General features: G+C 44.6%; 1 protein-coding gene across 2 annotated transcripts in view; it reads left to right on the forward strand.

Moving 5' to 3' along the window:
• UFC1 (ubiquitin-fold modifier conjugating enzyme 1) overlaps positions 1-14,293 on the forward strand; it is a 25,086-nt gene that overhangs the window by 9,853 nt on the left and 940 nt on the right. The window contains exons 2-5 of one of the 2 annotated variants that reach the window (XM_032260946.1): positions 10,447-10,636; positions 12,521-12,588; positions 12,826-12,889; positions 13,186-13,262. In XM_032260946.1, the coding sequence (XP_032116837.1) occupies positions 10,514-10,636; positions 12,521-12,588; positions 12,826-12,889; positions 13,186-13,262 (332 nt within the window). In that variant the 5' untranslated portion in view covers positions 10,447-10,513. Of the gene's footprint in view, positions 1-10,367; positions 10,637-12,520; positions 12,589-12,825; positions 12,890-13,185; positions 13,263-14,293 lie in introns of both variants that reach the window. The other variant, XM_032260945.1, reaches the window with a different exon arrangement.

A 14,293-nucleotide genomic window follows, 5' to 3' on the forward strand; every position in this document is an offset into this window, starting at 1 on the left:
AAAAAAAAAAAAAAAAAAAAATACAAAAATTAGCTGAGTGGTAGGGGCTCAGAAGGCTGAGGCAGGAGAATCGCTTGAATTCAGGAGGCGGAGGTTGCAGTGAGCCAAGATTGCACCACTGCACTCCAGCCTGGGCAACAGAGCGGGACTCCACCTCAATAAATAAATAAATAAAATAAGGTTACCAACAGGTTGAAAGTAAAAGTGTGAGAAAAGATATGCAACATAAACCAAAAGAAGCTTATATTAAAATCAGACATAGTTAACTTAAAGGCAAAAAGCATTATTAGAAATAATGGCGTTTTGTCAATAACTTTAATTTACCAGGACATTAAAACATTTCTAAATTTGTATGCACTTAACAAAACCTCAAATAATATACAGCAACTGAGCTACAAGGAAAAATGGACACATTCACATAGTGGGAGATTTAGCACACCTCTCTCAATAGAGTATTCCTCTTTCAGAACTGATGGAAAAAGTCAGTAAGGGTCAGGTGCAGTAGCTGATGCCTGTAGTCCCAGCACTTTGGGAGGCTGGGAGGGGAGGACTGCATGAGGCCAGGAGTTCAAGACCAGCCTGGGCAACATAGAGAAACCCCTCATCTCTACAAATACTAAAAACAAAAAATTAGCTGAGCATGGTGGTGCATGCCTGTAGTTCCAGCTACCCAGGAGGCTGAGGTGGGACAATTGCATGAGCCCAGGAGGTTGAGGCTAGAGTGAGCTATGATGGCATCATTGTACTTCAGCCTAAGAGACAGAATGAGACCATGTCTTTCTCTAAAAAAGAGAAAGATCAGCAAGGATATAGAAAATTTAACATGAGCAGCAAATTTGATTCAACAAGCATATAGAGTCCACTATACTCAACAACTTCAAATTATAAATTATTTGCAAGCACATTTGGAACATTTAAAAAACTGGACAGATTGTTTTATAAAGCAGATTTCTTCCAGCTACTTGGGAGGTTGAGGCAGGGAAATTGCTTGAACCAGGGAGGTGGAGTTTGCAGTGAGCCAAGATCACACTACCGCAGTCCTTCCTGGGTGACAGAGCAAGACTCAAAGTATGTTTCTTGCCTACACTATAGTTAGGCTAGAATCAGTAACAAAAAGGTAACTGAGAAGTTCCTATATTTACAAGTTAAATACAGCCGGGCAGGATGACACATGCCTGCAGTCCCAGCTACTCAGAGGCTGAGGCCACAGGATCCCTTGATTGCAGGAGTTCGAGGCTGTAGTGTGCTAAATACACTTCTAAATGACCCACAAAATAAATCACAATTGAAGTTAGAAAATATTTTGACCTGAATGATAATGTAAAATGTCACAAAGCAAGGCCAGTGCCGTGGCTCAAACCTATAATCCCAGCACTTTGGGAGGCCAAGGCAGGCAGATTGCTTGAGGCCAGGAGTTCAAGACCAGCCTGGCCAAAGTGGTGAAATCACATCCCTACCAAAAAAAAAGTAACAAAGAGGATGAGCACAGTAGCTCACACCTGTAGTCCCAGGACTCTGAGAGACCAAGGTGGGAAAATTGTTCAAAGCCATGAGATCAAGACCAGCCTGGCCAAGATGACAAGACAGTCTCAAAAAAAAAAAAAAAAAGCCAGGTGTTGGTGGCCCACACCTGTAGTCCCAGCTACTCAAGAGGCTCAGGTTGGAGGATCGCTTGAGTCCAGGAGTTCAAGGCTGCAGTTATTCATAATTATGCCACTGTACTCCAATAGCCTGGGTGACAGAATGAGACCCAGTGTCTTTTTTTTTCTGTTTCCTGAGACATTCTCGCTCTGTCACCCAGGCTGGAGTGCAATGGTGTGATCTTGGCTGACTGCAACCTCCACCTCCCAGATTCAAGCAATTCTCCCAACTCAGCCTTCTGAGTAGCTGGGATTACAGGTGCCCACCACCATGCTCGGCTAATGTTGTATTTTTAGTAGAGAAGAGGTTTCACCATGTTGACCAGGCTGGTCTCTTAACTCCTGACCTCAGGTGATCCACCCACCTCAGCCTCCCAAAGTGCTGAGATTACAGGCATAAGCCACTGTGCCCTACCGACCTGGTCTCTTAAAAAAAAGGTTTTTTTTTTAAATAGCATATGCCCCAATTTATGGGGTATGACTAAAAATGTGCTCAGAGGCCAGGCGTGGTTGCTCACACCTGTAATCCCAGCTCTTTGGGAGGTTGAGGCAGGTGGATTGCTTGAGCTCAGGAGTTTGAGACCAGCTGGCCAACATGGTGAAACCCCATCTCTACTAAAAATACAAAAAATTAGCTGGGTGTGGTGGCGAGCACCTGTAATCCCAGCCACTAAGGAGGCTGAGGCCAGAGAATCGCTTGAACCTGGGACGTGGAGGTTGCAGTGAGTGGAGATTGTGCCATTGCACTCCAGCCTGGGTGACAGAGGAAGATTCTGTCTTAAAAAAAAAAAAAAAAAAAGAAAGAAAAAAAAATGCTCACAAGAAAATATGTAGTCTTAAGAGCACATAAGAAAAAAGCGCCTGGGTTTTGTGGCTTACACCTGTAATCCCAGGGCTTTGGGAAGCCAAGGAAGGAGGATTGCTTGAGCCCAGGAGTTTGAGACCAGCCTGGGCCCCATAGGGAGACTCCTGTCTCTTTCAAAATAAGTAAGTAAATAAGTAAATAAATAAATAAAAAATTTAGGATGAAAGAAAAGCTGAGAATTTGTGAGTTCTGCATCCATCTCAAGAACCTAGAACAATAAATTAAACTGAAAGGATTTAGAAGAATGGAAATGTGCAGTGCACATAGAGATGTCTGGAAGAATATATATGTAAAATGGTAATGGCTTTAAAAAATCTCTTGGGGTGATATTTTTGAGTTAATTTTATTTTTCTCTGTTGTTCAAATAAGCTAGAACAAATAATAAAGCCATTGTAATTTTTGGGAAAAAAAACACTGGAGGAATTTTTTTTTTTTTTTTTGAGACAGAGTCTTGCTGTCACCAGGCTGGAGTTCAGTGATGTGATCTGGGATCACTGCACATCCACCTCCCAGGTTCAAGCGATTCTCCTGCCTCAGCCTCCCTAGTAGCTGGGACTACAGGTTTGCACCACTTTGCCCGGCTAATTTTTGTATTTTAGTAGAGACAGGGTTTCACCATATTGGCCAGACTGGTCTCAAACTTCTGACCTTGTGATCCACCGCCTCAGCCTCCCAAAGTGCTGGGATTACAGGCATGAGCCACCGCTCCCGACTAAAATTTTTGGTTTTTTTTTTTGAGACTGAGTCTCACTCTGTCACCCAGGCTAGAGTACAATGGCAAAATTTCAGCTCACTGCAACTTCCACCTCCAGGGTTCAAATGATTCTCCTGCTTCAGCCTCCTGAGTAGCTGGGACTACAGGTGCCTGCCACCACACCATCTAATTTTTGTATTTTTAGTAGAGACGGAATTTCATCTTGTTGGCCAGGCTGGTCTAAAACTCTACACCTCAAATGATCCATCCGCCTTGGCCTCCCAAAGTGCTGAGATTACAGGAACGACCCACCAGGTTGACCCACCATGCCCTGCCTGAGGAAAATGTTTACGAAATAATTGAGATCATTATGGTACCACCACCACCAGAAGCTACAAGCAAAATACTGAAAAACTCAACCTCATATCTGAAATTTTTCTACTTGATTAAAAATACTATGAGCAGGCCAAGGTTCAGTGGCTCATGCTTGTACTCCCAGCACTTTGAAAGGCCAAGTCGGGTGGATCACCGAGGTCAGGAGATCGAGACTATCTTGGCTAACACGGTGAAACTCCATCTCTGCTAAAAGTACAAAAAATTGGCTGGGCGTGGTGGCTCACGCCTGTAATCCAAGCACTTTGGAGGCCAAGGCGGGTGGATCACCTGAGGTCGGGAGTTCAAGACCAGCCTGACCAACATGGTGAAACCCCGTCTTAAAAAAAATAAAAATAAAAAAAAAAATTAAAAAAATTAGCTGGAAGTGGTGGCACACGCCTGTAGTCCCAGCTATTTGGGAGGATCAAACAGGAAAATTGCTTGAACCACAGGAGGTGTGGAGATTGCAGTGAGCCAAGATTGCCCCACTGCACTCCAGCCTGGGCTACAGAGAGAGACTCTTAAAAAAAAAAAAAAAAAAAAAAAAACTATGAACTAAAGTAAAGACAAATAACAAACTGGGAAAAATATTTACAACTCATCACAATGGCTAATCTCTTTAATATTAATATTTTTAAAAAATACAAATCAGGCTGGGCACAGTGGCGCATGCCTGTAATCCCAGTACTTTGGGAGGCTGAGGTGGGAAGATCACCTGCGGTTAGGAGTTCAAAACCAGCCTGGCCAACATGGAGAAACCCTGTCTCCATTAAAAATACAGAAAGTAGCCAGGCGTGGTGGCTCAAGCCTGTAATCCCAGCACGTTGGAGGCAGAGGCAGGCAGATAACGAGGTCAGGAGTTCAAGACCAGTCTGACCAACATGGTGAAACCCTGTCTCTACTAAAAATACAAAAGTAGTCGGGTGTGGTGCCATGAATCTGTAATCCTAGCTACTCAGGAGGCTTGAGCAGAATTGCTTGAACCCAGGAGGCGGAGGTTGCAGTGAGCCAAGATCTTGCCACTGCACTCCAGCCTGGGTGACACAAAAAGATTCCATCTAAAAAAAAATAAATAATAAAAAATAAATAAATAAAGTAGCCAGGAGGTGCGGTGGTGGCTCACGCCTGTAATCCCAGCACTTTGGGAGGCCGAGGTGGGCGGATCATGAGGTCAGGAGTTCAAGACCAGCCTGGCCAACATGGTGAAACCCTGTCTCTACTAATAATACAAAAATTAGGTGGGTGTGGTGGTGAGCACCTATAAGCCCAGCTATCCGGGAGGCTGAGGTAGGAGAATCGCTTGAACCCGGGAGGTGGAGGTTGTAGTGAACCAGGCCACTGCACTCCAGCCTGGGCGACAGAGCTACTTTGAGGGGCTCTGCAATGCACAATGCACCCAACTGTCCTATTGCATTTTCTTTTATTTTTCTTTCTTTTTTTGAGACAGAGTCTCGCTCTGTCGCCCAGGCTGGAGTGCAGTGGCACGATCTTGGCTCACTGCAACCTCCACTTCCCACTTCCTCCTGCATCAGCCTCCCGAGTAGCTGGGACTGTGGACGCCACCATGCCCTGCTAATTTTTGTTTTTGTTTTTGTTTTTTTTTTTGAGACGGAGTTTCGCTCTTGTTGCCCAGGCTGGAGTGCAATGGCGCGATCTCGGCTCACCACAACCTCCGCCTCCTGGGTTCAGGCAATTCTCCTGCCTCAGCCTCCTGAGTAGCTGGGATTACAGGCATGCGCCACCATGCCCAGCTGATTTTTTGTATTTTTAGTAGAGACGGGGTTTCACCATGTTGACCAGGATGGTCTCGATCTCTTGACCTTGTGATCCACCCGCCTCGGCCTCCCGAAGTGCTGGGATTACAGGCGTGAGCCACCGCGCCCGGCCTGTATTTTTTTAAAAATAGGTACCAGGTTTTATCATATTGGCCAGGCTGGTCTCAAACTCCTGACCTTGTGATCCGCTCACCTTGGCCTCCCAAAGTGCTGGGATTGTAGGAGTGAGCCATCACACCTTCGGCCCCTATTGCATTTTCTAGAATTGAGCTATTCAGTTATTAATCCTGTTTGATTCCTTTTTTTTTTTTTTTCTTTTTTTTTTTGGAGATAGAGCATTGCTCTGTTGCTGAGGCTGAGTGCAGTGGTGCAATCTCACCTCACTCACTGCAACCTCCACCTCCCGGGTTAAAGCAATTCTCCTGCGTCAGCCTCCCCCCGGAGTAGCTGGGACTACAGGTGCACACCACCACGTCCCGCTAATTTTTTGTTTTTTAGTAGAGACATGTTTTTTTTTACCATGTTGCCCAGGCTGATCTCGAACTCCTGAGCTCAGGCAATCCACCCGACTCAGCCTCCCAGAGTGCTAGGATTACAGGCCTGAGCCACCACACCTGACTCAATTCCATTTTATAACTATTTTAGGATAATGTCCATGAGGACAGGAAATCCACCTGCCTGGGAATCCACTGTAGTTCCATGCCTGGAACATATTAGAAACTCCATAAACATTTGCTCATGAATGAGTTCTTCCTCTGAAAAACAGTGAGGCTCAGGCCTGCATACTCTTCCTTCAGCCTTCTCAATTTTAGCTTCTTGTCTCATGTGAGCATTACTTAATAATAAGCTAAATCCATAGCTTAAAAATAAACATTTCTCTAAAAGAGGCATATCCTACAGAGATGCAACTATGCCTATAATAGAGGTAGGCCTATGTTTATAACAGAGACTGTACTTTGTATTATCATACATATTATGTGCTGTGCTTTACTAAATGGTTTAATAAGACGATTTTCATTGTTTTAATGAAACAAAAACAACATGCAACTTTATAGACAGCTTTTCTGGTGATTACTTTATGTATCAAGATCCTCATTGATGTTAAAATATTGATTGAACATTTAATCTGTGGCAGGCGCTATTATTAGGTTTTAGAAGTACAGCATTGAACAAGATAGATACACAATCCCTACCCTGATTGAGCTTCCAGGCTATCAAGACAATTATACAGTTAATAAAGTATGATGAGTAGTTACCATAGAAGTATTCTTAGGGATACAGGTCTTCTGCCTGCACTTAAACAAGAGCAGCTCTATATTTATCATTTTTATAATTTGAGACTCCAGGAAAGGTTTTGTTGTTTTATTGTTTTTTGTTTTTTGAGTCAGAGTTTCACTTATTGCCCAGGCTGGAGTGCAGTGATGAGATCTTGGCTCACTGCAACCTCCACCTCCTGGGTTCAAGGGATTCTCCTGCCTCAGCCGCCCAAGTAGCTGGGATTACAGGCACACACCACCACGCCTAGCTAACTTTTTAGTAGAGATGGGGTTTTAGCATGTTGGTCAGTCTGGTCTTGAACTTCTGACTTCGCGTGATCTGCCTACCTCTAGCCTCCCAAAATGCTGGGATTATGGGTGTGAGCCACCGCACCCGGCCTAAGATTTTGTTTGTAAACCTGGCTTCACTACCATATAAAAGTTTTAAAACTGCCATTTATTTTTCTGAATTTCATCCTGGCTGCCTATTATGTAAATGAATGACCATTGCATTTACAGTTATAACTATATAAGCTTTTTCTTTTTTTAATTTTTTAAAATAAAGACGGGGTTTCACCATGCTGGTCAGGCTGGTCTTGAACTCCCGACCTCAGGTGATCCACCCGCCTTGGCCTGCAAAGTGCTTGGATTACAGGCATGAGCCACCATGCCCGGCCAAGCTTTTTTTTTTTTTAATTGAGACAGAGTTTCACTCTGTCACCCAGGCCAGAGTGCAATGGTTCATTCACAGCTCATTGCAGCCTTGACCTCCCAGACTCAAGCCGTCCTATCTCAGCTTCCCAAGTAGCTGGGGACACAGGTGCCTGCCACCACATCCAGCTAATTTTTAAACTTTTTGTGGTGACAAGGTCTATTTTGCCCAGGCTCTTCTCGAACTTCCGGGCTCAAGCAATCCTCCTCCCTTAGGCTCCCAGAGGGCTGGGATTAAAGGTGTGAGCCACCATGCCCAGTCTTAAAAGCCTTATTATCCTCATTTATTTATTTATTTATTTATTTATTTTTATTTATTTATTTTTTTTGAGACGGAGTTTCACTCTTGTTACCCAGGCTGGAGTGCAATGGCGCGATCTCGGCTCACCGCAACCTCCGCCTCCTGGGTTCAGGCAATTCTCCTGCCTCAGCCTCCTGAGTAGTTGGGATTACAGGCACGCACCACCATGCCCAGCTAATTTTTTGTATTTTTAGTAGAGACGGGGTTTCACCATGTTGACCAGGATGGTCTCGATCTTTTGACCTCGTGATCTACCCGCCTCTGCCTCCCAAAGTGCTGGGATTACAGGCTTGAGCCACCGCGCCCGGCATTATCCTCATTTTATAGTTGAGAAAATGCAGTTCACAGAGTTAACTCTCTAAAGTCTTTCGACAATTAAATTGCAAAGCCTCATTCCAAATCTCTGCTCTCTATATCACACCTCAGTGCCTACACCCAAAATGGAATAAATCTTATTTCTCCTAGAAGAGAGATCTCTAGTTAAGAAGTAGAAAGTTTTGCCTTAGCCTTAACCAATATCCAATATGTTTTTAATGAAAGAGATATATAGCATGCTAATAAAAAACAAAAACCACACCATCATCTCAATCAACACGGAAAAACATTTGAAAAAAAATAAGGCCGGGTGCGGTGGTGGATCACGCCTGTAATCCTAGTACTTTGGGAGGCCAAGGCAGGCAGATAGCCTGAGGTCAGGAGTTGGAGACCAGCTTGGCTGACATGGTGAAACCTCGACTCTACTGAAAATGCAAAAATTAGCCAGGCGTGGTGGCCTGTGTCTGTGGTCCCAGTTACCAGGTGGCTGAAGCAGGAGAATCTCTTGAGCCCAGGAGGGGAGGCAGAGGTTGCAGTGAGGTGAGATCACCACTGTCCTCCAGCCTGGGTAAGAGGGAGACTCTGTCTCAAAAACAAACAAAACATAAAACTCCCTTATGAGAAAAACCCTCAATGCAAGAGGGGAACTTCCTCAACCTGATAAAGGCCATATATGAAAAATCTACAGGTAACATATCTAATGGAGAAAGACACTGATTTTCCCCCTAAAGGCAGAACAAGATAAGGATGTCTGCTAGTAACACTCTTACTCAATATTGTACTAGAGATCGGGTGTGGTGGCTCATGCCTGTAATCTTAGCAATTTGGGAGGCCAAGGTGGTGGATCACCTGAGGTCAGGAGTTCGAGACCAGCCTGGCCAACATGGTGAAACCCCATCTTACTAAAAATACAAAATTAGCTGGGCATGGTGGCGTGCACCTGTAATCCCAGCTACTCAGGAGGCTGAGGTAGGAGAATCGCTTGAACCCAGGAGGTGGAGGTTGCAGTGAACTGAAATCGTGCCACTGCACTCCAGCCTGGGTGACAGAGGGAGACTCTGTCTCAAAAAAAAAAAAAAAAAAAAAAAAAAAATCACCAAAGGCTGAAATGATTCACTGAATAAACTGGATATTTATTTTATGTTAAAAAAATTTTGGTCTCACTTTGTCCCTCAGGCTGGAGTGCAGTGGTGTGATCTTGGCTCACTGCAACCTTGAGCTCCCAGGTTAAAGCAGTCCTCCTGTCTCAGCCCCCCAAATAGCTGGGACTGCAGGTGTGCACCACCACTCCCATCTAATTTTTGTATTTTTTTGTAGAGATGGGGTTTTACCATGTTGTCTAGGCTGTTTTCGATTTCCTGGGCTCAAGCCATCCACCCACCTCGGCGTTCAAAAGTGCTGGGATTACATGTGTGAGTCACTACACCCGGCCAAACAGGGTATTTAAATTGAATCTACAATTAATATGTTTAGATTTTATTATTTTTTTGAGAAGGCATCTTGCTGTTATTGCCCAGACTGGAGTGCAATGGCACTATCTCGGCTTACTGCAACCTGCGCCTCTTGGGTTCAAGCGATTCTCCTGCCTCAGCCTCCCGAGTAGCTGGGACTTACAGGCACGTGCCACCACACCCGGCATTTTTGTATTTTTAGTAGAGATGGGGTTTCACCATGTTGGCCAGGCTGGTCTTGAATTCCTGACCTCGTGATCTGCCTGCCTTGGCCTCCCAAAGTGCTGGGATTACGGGCCCAGCCTTGAAATACAACATTTTGCAAAAGGATTACTGAGTACCTACTGTGTGTCATTCACCTGGGTTAGAGAGACAGTATTCCTTCCTAGATTAGTTAATTCCAGATCAAAATATGTCTAGGGGGCTGCGCCAGGTGGCTCACACCAGTAATCCCAGTACTTTGGGAGGCTGAGGCAGGAGGATCGCTTGAGCCTGGGAGATGGAGGATCCAGCGAGCTATGATCGTACCACTGTACTTCTGCGTGGGCTGGAGTGAGTGAGACACTGTCTTAAAAAAAAAAAAAAATCTAGGACTCAGCGAATGACTAGACGAAAGCGCACATTTTGCTGGGATTTGTCTTTTGATTCTGCATGGTTTCTAATATTTAATTTATCAGGAGTTAAACATCCTTTTACGGGATAACTGCATCTAGGCAGGACTATATATAAGCAAAGAAAAAGTCTTCGAAGAGGAAACACACGAATCGCTCGCTTTAGGAAGGCAGTGCCTTGAAAAGTGCCTTGAGCAGCCTGAAGTTCTAAGAGCATTCCAGGTGTGCGAAGGTGTACGGGTTTTCTGCGATTACTTCTCTGAGCATGAACGGAAGTCACCCTTTGTGCCTTCTGCGGTGATTTTAATGACAGGTATCATATATGGGACAGAGTAATCTATTTACATTCTGTTCTTCTCAATGCACTCAAAAGCGGGTAACTAGGTGACAAGAAAAGATCTTATTCAAAGAAGTCTAACGGCAACCGAACGTCTCATCTTCCCATAGTAAAGATGGCGGCGCCTTGAAGTAAGCTACAAGCAACACCACTTCCGTGTTTCCCTTGCGCCCTGGTCCAAGATGGCGGATGAGGCCACGCGACGTGTTGTGTCTGAGATCCCGGTGCTGAAGACAAATGCCGGACCCCGAGATCGGGAGTTATGGGTGCAGCGACTGAAGGAGGAATATCAGTCCCTTATCCGGGTCAGTTGTGTTTCTACTGTCTAACGCGTAGCGGAAGGGTTGCGGGAAATCAGGTGTCCTCAATAATAGGCTCCGTGTGGAAGCTGCTTCCGGTTTTTAAGTTTAACGCCTAAATTATAGAAATGGGACGATTGCGGGGTTGGGGGACTAAGGAGAGATGGTGGGGAAAGAGCAAAAAAGACTCAGGTGAGGTGCACAGTGGGGCCAGACCTTGCGGCTAAAAGCAGCAATTATTTTTGGGATACGCCTCCCCGGAAGGTGACGTGTCTCCCCGGCTCCAGGTGTTTGTTCACCTGGATGTAGGAGAGGTGGTCAAAAATCCTCGGGGCGCCAAGCCTCAGTCCGCATCTATCTGCTCCCTCCTTCATTCTTTCAAACCACATTAGGGCTGAAAATTCAAGTAGGTGTTAACTACACAGAGTTGGGGAGTTTAGCTCTTAGTTAGAAACGGGTGGTCTCACCTAATCTCTCTACTGTGGGAGGATAAGAAAGATTGTCTTTTTATAGTCGTTTCGGTCTGCTTCAAAGGCCAGCAGTTCTAATTCTCCTACCTCATGTATTCATTCACTTAAAAAAAATTACTGTGCATACAGAACCTAGGGAGAAGATACCAAGCCGAATAAGGTAGAACTTACTGAGGTAGACAAAACCAGATCACTAGAATACAGTGTTAAGTGGAGAAAGATGGAGACAGATAGGGACAGACGTAAAGCGATAAATGGCTAGGATGTTTTGAGACTATGAGGGGAGATACCCAGCTTGCATTTGGTCACGGAAGGCTTCCTGGAAGAGGTAATGCTTGAGCTGAAACTTAACGAGTAAACATAAGTTAGCCTGATAAAACATAAGAGTGGAAGGACATTCAAGGCAAAAGGGACAGCATGAGCAAAAGCATAGGATCTAGAAATGGCACTGGCATGATGTGTTTGAAGAAACAAAGTAGCTCTGAGTTGTTAGAGCATCAAATGTGAGGTAGGCAATGGTAGATAAAGCTAGGAGACAGGTTCGCGCACTTTAATTTTCTCTTGGAGGCTTTGGGATGCCGTTAAAGGATTTTAAGCTGAGGAACAACATGGCCAGATTTGCGTTTAGGTTAGTTGCATTGGCAATAAGGGGAAAATATAATTGTCAGGGACAAGATTGAAGGCAGGAGACAAGTTAGGAGGCTGTCATTAATCTCAGCAAAACAAAAGGCAATCTAAACTAGGCAGTTGTAGCAAAGCTAGAGAGAAGAGGTAGATTTGAAGAATATTCAGAAGGTAAAATCAGCATGACATCATTGATTAGTGGAGTAAGGGATAGAGAGGGTCAAGGATGATTCCCAGGTTTTTCCTTGGGTGAATGCTAACACTGCCACCTGAAATTGGTAATTCAGAAAGTGTATCCGAAGGAATATTATAAATTCCAAATGGAAATGCTGAGTTTGAAGTATTTGCGAAATGAAGGTCGAAATTTCAAAATACAGTTGGGTACTAGAGTCTGAAGTTCTGAGGAAAGACCTAGACCAAAGATAAAAATATGGGAGTCATTAGCATGTGGGTGCTAGTTGAAAACAGGACTATATGAAGCTAGAAGGAAGGGAATCACTCAAGGAAGGGGTCTACTGTTATGAGTTGCAGGATGAGGGCAGACATTATCAGAAGTGAGAGGAGAATCCAGATGATATCTTCAGGTCTTTGCTTGCTAAATTGAGTGGTGGAACCCAAACATTCTATTCTCTGTTATGGACAAACCCCCACTTACCAGTATAGCCTTGTATTCAGCTTTATGTTAGAAAAATTAGATAAACATATTAAAGAAAAGTAACCCCATACTTTTCTTTCGAGAGGGGGACTGCCCTTGACCCCAACTCCTCTCTCAAAGAACCTCATTCTCTGCTTCCAGTATGTGGAGAATAACAAGAATGCTGACAACGATTGGTTCCGACTGGAGTCCAACAAGGAAGGGACTCGGTAGGTAGGGTCTCTTGGGAGGTGTGGGGTAGGAGTCTTAATATGACTTAGGCAATTTAGTATCCTAGTGCCCACTACCAAAGCTGCCCTGTCTCATGTCAGCTGTCTCCACTCCCACAGCTCCCGAGTTCCCCAGTTGCCATTCAATGAGTCTCCCAGGGTGGTGGCCTAAGCAAAGATGTCATTTGAGTATTGGAAGAGTAGGCAAATTAGACTGAGATTTGGTCTTTGTTACAGGTGGTTTGGAAAATGCTGGTATATCCATGACCTCCTGAAATACGAGTTTGACATCGAGTTTGATGTGAGTGTGATGGAGTGGGAAATATGAAAGTTAGTAGTAGGGGAGGGATTAGATGATTGGGAACAAGCTAACCTTTCTTGAAGGTACCAAAGAAAACTGTTAAAATGGGAAGGAAAAGCTGAGGTTTGAGCCAAGCATCAATTACAGTTACTCATCTCTGTGTCCAGAATCCTGGTATGGACATGCTGCTTGGGGAGTTTGCTTAACATTTCAGTTTAATCAAGAAATATGTATGTCTGATTAGATTAGTCCCTCTCTATCCTGATTGTTTGATTAAGGTTTTATCATTTCTCCAGATTCCTATCACATATCCTACTACTGCCCCAGAAATTGCAGTCCCTGAGCTTGATGGAAAGACAGCAAAGATGTACAGGTAGGACTGAATAGGAAATGGCAAGGGGTCAAAGAAGGCCTTAAGGAAGAACTTTGTTGCAGGGAGGGAGAGCAACAGGAAGAATAGCTAAGGATGCTTGGCTTGATGTTTGGGTGATGGGATGATCTACGCATTAAATCAACATGGCAGATTTTTACCTATGTAACAAACTTGCACATCCTGCACATGTACCCCTGAATTTAAAAGCTGAAAGGAAAAAAAAAGGAAGAACTACTGAGACCATCTCAGCCATAGAGACCCCCACCCAGGTGGTGCTGAAGGAATTGAGAAACAGACACCCAGATAGAACAGCAAAGTGGGACTATCGAGGGGGCTAGCAGCTTGCCGAGCTGAGAGCCTCTGGGGGCTGACAGCATTCTGGGCTGAGGGCCTCAGGCAGACTCTGACTCACATACTTATTCTCTCTGAACAGGTGATTATTATTAACAAACAGGTGTTCTGTGTTTTCTCATAGAACCAAGATAAACTAGGTAGGCAGCTGGTGCCTGCTTACCACTGATCAAGGACAAACCAGAAAGTATTCTCCATGAGGGAGCCATGGGGACAGGGTCACATAGCCCCCGCTTAAAGAATTGTTTTAACCTGTGTATGATATTCAATTACTGTCTTGCCACTTTGGAATGCCCCAAGTAGTTTTCTACTGGGGGGGAGGCAGCTAGGTTTTCCTTGCCATCATTCTTCCTAGAAAACATTATATTCTATCATTCATTCAGCAACTCTCAACAAAGAACTTTGGAGGCAGAGATTTTCCCAGGGTCTGCTGGCCTAGTAGGGTGCCAAGCTCTCCTCTGCTGAGCCGAGGCAAACTACTTAGCTGACCTTGTTCTCAATTCTGATCAATAGTAGTCTTCCTATGCCCCCAAGAGGCTGCTGTGCTTTATGGTAAACTTAGCACGTCTTCCACTCCCAGTCTTCCCCTCCCACGATAGCGTGGGAGCTATCTTCTCTCTCTCTAATAAATAGCTTACAGCTTACACACACACACACACACACACACACACACACACACA

This window comes from Sapajus apella, unplaced genomic scaffold (genome assembly GCF_009761245.1).
Source record: "Sapajus apella isolate SASKATOON/1434 unplaced genomic scaffold, GSC_monkey_1.0 scaffold119, whole genome shotgun sequence".
NCBI classification, from domain to species: domain Eukaryota; kingdom Metazoa; phylum Chordata; class Mammalia; order Primates; family Cebidae; genus Sapajus; species Sapajus apella.